Source organism: Solanum tuberosum, unplaced genomic scaffold (genome assembly GCF_000226075.1).
Source record: "Solanum tuberosum cultivar DM 1-3 516 R44 unplaced genomic scaffold, SolTub_3.0 scf00152, whole genome shotgun sequence".
In the NCBI taxonomy this organism is placed as follows: domain Eukaryota; kingdom Viridiplantae; phylum Streptophyta; class Magnoliopsida; order Solanales; family Solanaceae; genus Solanum; species Solanum tuberosum.
Genome location: NW_006239078.1, coordinates 235,851 through 245,312, shown reverse-complemented (window position 1 = coordinate 245,312; position 9,462 = coordinate 235,851). Strand labels below are relative to the sequence as shown.

At 33.3% G+C, this 9,462-nt stretch overlaps 1 protein-coding gene across 1 annotated transcript; it reads left to right on the top strand.

The window, feature by feature from the left end:
• Positions 1 to 4,755: 4,755 nt before the first annotated feature.
• LOC102602179 (protein SKIP34) lies at positions 4,756 to 5,321 on the top strand. Its single transcript, XM_006353101.2, has one exon. It carries the CDS (start codon positions 4,863 to 4,865, stop codon positions 5,154 to 5,156), a length of 294 nt encoding a protein of 97 aa, XP_006353163.1. The 5' UTR covers positions 4,756 to 4,862; the 3' UTR covers positions 5,157 to 5,321.
• The last annotated feature ends 4,141 nt before the right edge of the window (positions 5,322 to 9,462 follow it).

Sequence of the window (9,462 nt, the reverse complement as noted above, 5' to 3'; positions counted from 1 at the left end):
TCTCAAATTAGAAAAAATTATATGATCTAATGTATAATTTCATTACGATTGGAGGATCAAGGACAAACAAAATTACATGAAAGAATTGAATTGGGTTAAGGGTCTGAAAAATACTCCAACTTTGGTCGAATTTGTTGTTGCGATACTAAACTTTCATGAGGGCCTATTACCTTCCTAGACTATTTAATAATGTAATTTTTACCTCCTGAACTATTTAATAGTGCATTTTAAAGGTATATATGTGCCCACGTGGACACATTACTATGTATAATTTTGCATTATTTTTAATGTCCACGTGGACAAATATATATGTTTAAAAATACGGTATTAAATAGTCTAAGGAGGTAATAGGTCCTCATGAAAGTTTAGTATTGCAACAACAAATTCGACCAAAGTTGAGGTATTTTTCAGACCCTTATCCCAATTGAATTCACATCTATTATTCAAAATAATAAATCGTATTTAATTGACCTCCCATTTTTCTTCAAAATAATAATAACTCTCCTTCATATGGTCATTGTTACCAAAACACCTCCAATAATTATGACCATCATCTACACTTTGATAATCACAAATAACATAGTCATAAAACATGACTCCACTACTAATTATGGCTATCACATAAATGGGAATACCAGCCAAAAATCCAAAAAGTGGATAAAATTGATAAACAAACCCAAAATAAATGGAAGAAAATAAGAACCATATAGCAAATCCCAACAAATTCTTCTCCAATGTCTTATTTTTCTTTGGTAAAAGACTTCTAGCTATAGACGATAAGTAGTTGGCCAAGAAGTAACTGAAATATACGAATACGATAAGAATTAAAGATAAATATTGACGGTTAGAATACTCTCGGTTTATGATCAAAAAGGTTAGAACACAAAGTAATGTGAATAGCGTAAAAGTAGTTAATGGAGGAGATTTTTTTCTTCCTTTTTTCATTTCCATAGCAATAATGATGATTGTTGTTGATTGTTGTATGGATGAAGTTTGAAAATGAAATATGAATAGAGAAATTAAGAGTCAAAAAGACTTAAATTTAAAAACTAAAGTTGGGTTCTTGTGATGTAATTTATTTGTATAAAATTATATATAACTATATATAGGGTGGGGGGGTGGGGTAATAAAGAATAAATGGACAAATTTTATGTCAAATCACTTGACAAAGACTTTTGGGAATTTTCTTTGCACTCTCTTGGAAGATGCCTCATATTATAGTTGAAAGTTGTGCTTTGTTGCTTTTTGGTGGGTTCATGGAAATTCACTACTACTTTTCATAAGGGTAATATGGTAAATAAATATATACATGAATAGCGTAAAAGATTATTTTTCTTACACATTGTCAGTATATTTTAATTTGTTATAAAAATAATTCTTTTTATTTAGATTACAGGTTAATGTTTCAAGAAAATTACGTATAATTATCTTATAAAAGATTTAAAAATTCAAATCATTTTAAACTATTGATATACAAAAATTTTACTCATAAGAAAATAGCATATGGCCAAGAAAAACCGTAGAAAAACATCCAAGTCCTCTATCAAATTAATTTTCATCGTATACATATAGTGATGTGGATAGTGATCGATAGAAATTTTAGCTCTTTCCGAATAAAACATAGAAAATCATCCAAGTCCATCTGTCAAATTAATTTGTATGGTATATGTATTGATAGCGATTGATAGAGATTTATATTACTAGTAAAATTTAATTTATTATAACATGTTATATGTTGATCAATATGCCCCAAAGAATTATCGGGTATTCCTTAATGTCATGAGAAAAGGAGGAGACAAGCTAAGAACATTTGGTTAATGTTTACACATGATCCGCAGAATCATTTCTTGTGTTCATTAATATTCTATCTATGAGTTGTATATTATAACATTTTCAAATTTAACTTATATAACAAATATATAGAAACCACTATATCTTTTATTTAAGATTTTGACTTAGATAAATCAAATTCTTGTATGTTACAAATAACATCATATTTATATCTACTTCTGTTACTAAATGTTTTTTTTTTGTTTTCTCAAATAAGTCCACGTGTTTATGTTAAATCATATTAATTTATTATGATTAAATCATAAATTAAAGTGATAATGTATGTTAATTATATTTACTACATTCAAAATTTCCGTGGTCGCACACTCTTCTCTATTAGAGGCGATATCGGAATTTGAAATTTATGAATAGTCAAGTTTATTAACTCATACATTATTGGGCTCACCAAACCCCTGCCTAATATTATAGTTCTTGCTCCCTACTTTGGGAAGTTCAAATTAGCTTTGTCATTGTTCTCTTGAAAAACAATTTGTTTAATTTCCATCTTAGCTTAATTAACTCATTTGATTTTTAGTTAATATATAATTATTGGATTTGAAGAGCTTTAATTTGGATTCATTTACAAACTTACATATAATTGTCTTTCTCAAACTGATTTTGGGAAATTTAACACATAACATTGAGATTGGTACTCTGTGTACAAACAAACATGCCTTATTACTTTTTAATAACTCAACATTTTTAGGTAATACTGCGTACAATATATAAACCTTAGTAATTCGGTTTTATCTTGAATTCCGTACATAGAATTTAGTGCACTGAAATGTCCTTAGTAACTCAAACTTTTTCCCAAATGACCTCCCATCTTTCTTCACAATAACTCGTCTTCATTTGATCATTGCTACTACCATAATACCTAAAATTATGGCCATTATCTCCATCTTGATTATCACAAATAACATAGTCATAAAACACAACTCCACTGATAATTATGGCTATAACATGAATAGGAAGACCAGCCCAAAATCCAAAAAATGGGTAAAATTGATACACAAACCCAAAAATAATGGAAGAATACAAGAACCATATAGAAAATCCCAACAAATTCTTCTCCAAAGACTTATTTTTCGATGGAAGGCTTCGATATATAGACGATAAGTGATTTGCCAAGTACGCACTAAAGTATATGAAAAAGATGAAAGCTAATAACGAGTAGTGACTATTACAATATGCTCGATATATTGAAGCAATAAAATTGAATATGATCAACAAGGTTTGAACATATTGTAATGTGAATGGTGTAGAGTTTGTCATGGAAGTAGTTGGACTTCTTCTTTTACAACTAGTTTGTGTATACATGAATTTTTGTGTGTGTGTGTTATCTTTGTGTATTAGATATTAGACATATATATAGAAGGTAAAGAATATAAAGGGTCAAAATGTCATGTCAATTATTTTAGTGACTTGGACTTTTTGTCAATTGAAGTTATTATGTAGCTCCTATGAACCTTCTTGGAAAATACACTTTGTGGAAATTGCTTCTTGTTTTCTTTGGTTGGTTCCTGGAAATAATGTGTTACTGTAGTGGATATTACTAAGAAATTTTACTTTATGACGTAGTGGTAGGGTCCGTGTATAATCTATTCTTGAAGTTTCATATAGCATCAACAATTATAATTGCAGAAACTCACCTCTGAATTTGTTTTTAAAAGTCAGTTACATTTTTAAATTATCATTTGACCAATTACACCCCTATACTATTCAAGAGTAAATTTATTTACCTATAAGACCTATAACACTATTTTCACAATGTGAGGTGTATCATACTCGTGTCACGTCAATGTTATCTCACTACCACATCAGATGTCTTGTTAGATTTCGAAAAAAAATCGACATATCATTCAATTATTTCTTCTTCAAAGAACAACACCATGGAACCACCACCATTACCATCGTATTAGTACCAAATTTATATATTTCACCATCAAAAATTAAACTGGACACCACAAATTTCCCCACATACGATCAAACCCACCATCGGAGTCACACTACCACCGTCATTCCCACAAAAATTGTAAAGAACCACCACAAAATTCAACACCCATAACCAAACTCATCACTAGAATCACATCATCACCATTAAAAAATACAAAATCCACCACCAAATATCACCTCCACCATTATCAATTTTAATTTTTTTTCTTCACCACCTTCAATTCCCTCTTCTTTGCCACCTACCAAACATCACCAATAAATCCACCATTATTTTTTTTTAAAACTCAGACATCAATTTTATCAACCACCAACAAAGTTTAAGAGAAAAATCGAATATAATATATATGGTGAAATTGGAGAAGAATTAAAATAGTATATGATTGAGGAGGGGAGGGGAGGGGGGGAGGGGAAGATGATTCTGGGGAGGTGGGGTGGGGGTGATGTGGATGAAAATAGGGTATGAAAAATAAAAGAATAAAAATGAGGAATAAGAAGAAGATACGGGTGGGGTGTGAAAAAGAAGAAGAGGGGCTGGAAAAAGGATTTGATTAATTTATTTATCTTTCTCAAATGAGGTTTTTTTTGTCTTTAAAAATGTATAATAGATCGTTATGATAGTTTAAACGTGTAACTAATTTTTTGAAATAAATTCAAAAATGAATTTATGCCTTCCCTATAATTATCATATATAACTTGATAACAATAACAACAACATAATACTCCGTAAATTTCCACAAAATGAGATTTAAAATACATGATCTGATATTATATTGAATACTATATTACTGTCATCATATATAAATCAAACTCGAATATTAATTTTGTGAGAAATTTATTAGCGTGAAATTTACTAAAATATTGACACCCTTCAAATAAAATTTAACAAGGAATCACTCAAGTAATAAAGGATACAATTTATTAGATGGGTTAAGTCATATATAATGTTAAAGATCATAATCTCGAGATAACTAATTCTAAAATAAGTTATCTGGTAATTTTACCGAGCCCTTGTACCTTTCCTAATTCTCGTTTTTAAATCACAAGTTCCTAACACTACTCCAAATTTCCCAATCAAAATGTGTTACGGCGGTCAACGATTACCGTCAAAAGACGACTTAACTGACCCGACCCGCCGGACCCGAACTTTACCGGCGGCGAACGAGAACGTCGTGGTAGTTGAAAACCTCCGGGACCGGTTAGCTGAGACAGAGGCGCGGTTGGAGCGAGCTAGGGCTCGGGAAGCGGAGCTGAGCCGGCAGCTGGAGGAGATGAAGAGGTACGTCTGCGTTATGGAAATTCTGGAATGTTACCTCAAGCGCCGATACAAAGAACAGCAAGTCAGAACCCTAGCAGTGGTAAATTCGAAGTAAAGATGATTTATGTGGTTAAAATGGATTTTTAGGGTTTCATGCTTTATGTAATCATGTGTGTTGTAATTGTATATTCTTCAGTGTGATATAGAATTGGTAATCAATTGAAGTTGAAATACTCTTCAATTTTATTGTTCTATGTGTTAAGCTTGATGTTAATCTGGATTATAAATTTCAAGTAGTGGAGCTAAGCAGTATAGAAATTGATGGTAAGGGAAGTTCCTCGAGGTCGAGGAGCTGAATGGAAATTGGTTGAGCAATGACTTGTTGTTAAAAGTTGATATTTGTGTTTGTAAGAAAGCTATTTCAGCTGCAATGGTTTAGGTATATATCATCTACACACCCAAACCAACTCTATGAGTGTGATTTGTGTTCTCGCTAACAGCAAGATTGATATGAGGAAATGGTGGCACATGCTGAAAGGCGTAGTCTTTCAAGAAAACTCAATGGTAAACTAGTTGGAGTTGATGTATACCTTCCACTCTAATTGGAGCCATTTCTTTTCGTAATGTTTTAGTGTTAACAGAAAAAAGTACTAGAATACTGAATTTGCTGCGTGAATTGTTAGTTTGTAATTTATATTTTTGGGGTTGAGTATAATGGTTTTGATGTTATCCTTGAATAACGTTTAGATGAATCAAATAGTAGAAGTGGATGTTCTATGTGCATTGGATGTGTGATCTGCCATAAGGTTTTCACTGTTTTATTTGCAGCCTTTGAGAGAGTTGTATTCTGTAAGAAACAAGAAATATGGGGTTTCTTGACATATGCTGTAGTGTAGTACCTATGGTGCCTTGTGCCCATTGTCAGAAATTGCATATAAGTGAAGCAGAAGCTGAACCGTAGATGCTTATTTATGGCGTAGAAAAGGATATCTAAGCAATTGTTTAGTTCTTTCTCTTTGTACCTTTGTTTCTGAAGAAGGAAGTCTCTAAGGGCAAACTGAATGCATGTAGTAGGCATTTGTCAGCCGGGGTCATTGCAAGCTTGATATGTCTTAAGTTTAGCAATTTCTGATATGTGATAGAAACTTCTGTCCGACTCCAAGTATAGAATTAGTTATCTAGTGATATTATGGACTAAGTAGATACTAATTGTCTCATATGTTTACGTTAAAGTTTTTAGAAGTTTTGTGTGTATGGTGGTGGTTTTAGAGGCAAAGGCAAATGCTTTTTGAGTATATATTTTTTTCTTTCGATTGTAAAGGACTCCATAAGGATATGAATATTGAGTATAATTAGCTTGAAAGTTGAGAACAAATTATAGAAATTGAGAATTGATAGGTTATTTCTCTGTATTGCTTATTTAAAAACTTCACGACAAAATTTCTATGTTCCCTAACATGTACAGTTGTGTGGCACACTAATATAGACCTTATTGACTATGTTTCCAATTGCAATTATCTCCTTTTCGTATCATGTACCAACACCTAACACATAAGGCAATATATCTTATACTTGAAGGTTGTATGCCTTACCTCTTTTGTACCTCTGTGTCTACCATACTGCCTTGTGCAATTGACAGTCTGATCCTAACTACCTCTTAAGAAGTTTCCTTTAAGCACATGTAGGACATAGGTATGTTCCGCCAGTATTAAGGCTTGGGTACTTCAACTCAATATGAATGAGTGCATAGAATTATCCTAAAGGTCGTTATGTGTTACTAACATCGTTGAATCGTTAAAATGGTTCATGCATCATGTCATATATCGTAGGATATTGAAAATGTACAGTTGAGTTCTCTAGGAAGTCATATAGGAGACTCGCTAAGAGATCTTATGATGATTTTTATTGAAGATGATTTTGCAAGTTTTCTTACATCCAAATTACTATCTTTTTCTGAAGTTGTTGTTGGTTCACTAGAACTTATTGATGGAGTAATATGTGATTCAGTAGTGAAAAAGTACATGTATCACATATTGTTCGATGGTAAATATTCTGCGATCAGTGATGCAGTTGTGTTCTTCGATATGACGTCATGTGTTCTTGAGAAGGCATGAGGTCTTTTCTGCTCGTGATTTATGATTGACATAGCTTCCACACATATGGCAGTTCCATGTTGTATCGTTTTTCTAATAAGAGTGATGTTATTAGCTCTTACTTGATTATGCTTGTTCTTTGCCACTGATTTTGGACACAGTGATTTTGCTTCCATTCTATGAGCCTAAAACCTGCAGCTTGCTCTACTTTATCTTTTGTCCATAAAACTTTTCTTGCTCTAGCATCATAAATAGCCTTTCAGTACTTTTTCCTTTTAGTAATATTTGGTGTCCTGACCAACCTGCGCATACCTTCACTGATCCACCAGACGGTCTGTCAAAGCCCACGAACAGGCAGGTTGCCAAGGTAATCTTGTTCGCAATATACAAGCAGGTGGAATGGTAACACACCAAGTATTGTAGTCTGGGCTTCAACCTTGATGGCTCAACTATTTAGCCATCTCATGGAGATTGAAAAACTCCTTTCTTAGGTTACAGTTCTTATCTAATCATATACAATTATTAGCATTCAAGAGAAGCTTCAAATTCTCATTGGCATTGTATATATGGGATGTCAGAGGTTTTGTGAAATGACTAAGCATGGGCTGTTGTTGCCTTGAAATATATAAAATGTTGCACATGATCTTTCTTGTGTTCTGGAGTCTGAATCACTCTTCATCTCCTTTTTGTGTACACACACACACACACCTTTTAGAATCCAATCTTTATCTCACAAAAAGCACATCTTTATCATACTTTTGCACTAGGCCAAGTCAAAATTACTTATTTTCTCTTATCTAGAGTCATGTTCTCGATAAATTGCGGGTGAGTCATGTTTGGTCTAAATTGTAGCAAAACTTAAACATGATACAAAGAGATTTGAGGAAAGATGAGGATCCTGAAAAGAGAGCAATAAAGTAAGCTTCACTCCAATCAGACATTTGCAGGATATTAAGACAAAATGATTTGATGGACCCTTGTACTTGTATGAGTTTGTATTGTGAACCCTTCTACTTACCTCTTTGTCATCTGGACCCCTGAACCTATCTAAACTCGACCTGTTGAACCTTTTCAACTCATCATGACTCTCAATCGCGCTAATGTCACACGCCATGTCAGATAAAATTTGCCACATCATTTTTATAATAATTTCTTTTTTGACAAGAAAAATCATAAAGTTTTGATGCAATTTTGACAAATTAAATTTTAATTTATTATTTTAAATTAAAAGTTTGGGTCTCCTCACATCATCTTCCATTTTCACCGTGAAATGGCCCAACTGTCGGAAAAAATCGTTGTTGTTGCCGCTCCTCTTGCCGGCAAGACCACAAATACAATCTCCCCCACCAACCTCCATCTTCATTGCACACCCTCACCATTTTCTTTCCTCCTTCTCTAACCTCCACAAATCCAGAAACTCTAAGCCGCCGCACTAGCTCCTCGCCCCTCACCATCATCGACCGCTATGCTCTCCATCCTCTCCGGCGTATCAAAAGGCCAAGAAACTCCTTACTGCCTCCGGCGTACAAATATGCTAGGATGCTCCTCGCCGCCGTCTTAGTTGTCGTCGCAACTCTTGCCGGCGACCATACATGCTCTCTTCCTCCCTGTCTTCATCTCCGTCGCACCATGGCCTGCGTCGTCTCTCTCTAGGTGCCAATGCGAAGATCTGCTAAAGAAGATGACAAGAGTGTGAAGAAGAAAGAAAAATGGATTGGACAGGGATGGAGATGGCCAAAAATGGAGGTGAACATGTTGGCGGAAGAAGAAAGCTTTTTTTATTATTTTTTTTAAAAAAGTTTATTTTTATTTTTTATTTTTTTTATTTTTTAAAACTTAAATAGGATATCACTCGCCTTAACGAGAGTGAATTCACGCACTTTTGCCAACTCAACCATATTGATGCCACATAAGCCTAGTCAATGGTCAGAGGGGTTTGATAAATTGTGTTTTATTAAGTATAAGTGCTCAATTGATAAAGAGTTAAGTAGAAGGGTTCACAGTACAAACTCATACAAGTACAGGGGTCTATTAGACCATTTCGCCGGATATTAATTGTAAAGTTTATTGTTTAGAATCTGTGAAACTTTTATCTGGCTTTAATATAATAAATTTATTAATTTTATGTTTACCTGATCTCTAAAAGCCAGTTTCTTGCATTGGAAAAGTATAAACGGATAAACCTTTCTAAATTATTTGTCGAGGAAAAAAGAGTAATTATAATTTTGCAATAATTTTAAGGGAGAAAATGAAAATCCAAAGTTTCAATGGATTTAGCTTGGATGTGAAGGAAAACCATTCAAAATTGATCATGTTGCGGTAAGCAAA

What these genes read in the sequence shown, in the direction of transcription:
- LOC102602179 (XM_006353101.2), top strand. Translation starts at nt 4,863, where the DNA reads ATGTGTTACGGCGGTCAACGATTACCGTCAAAAGACGACTTAACTGAC.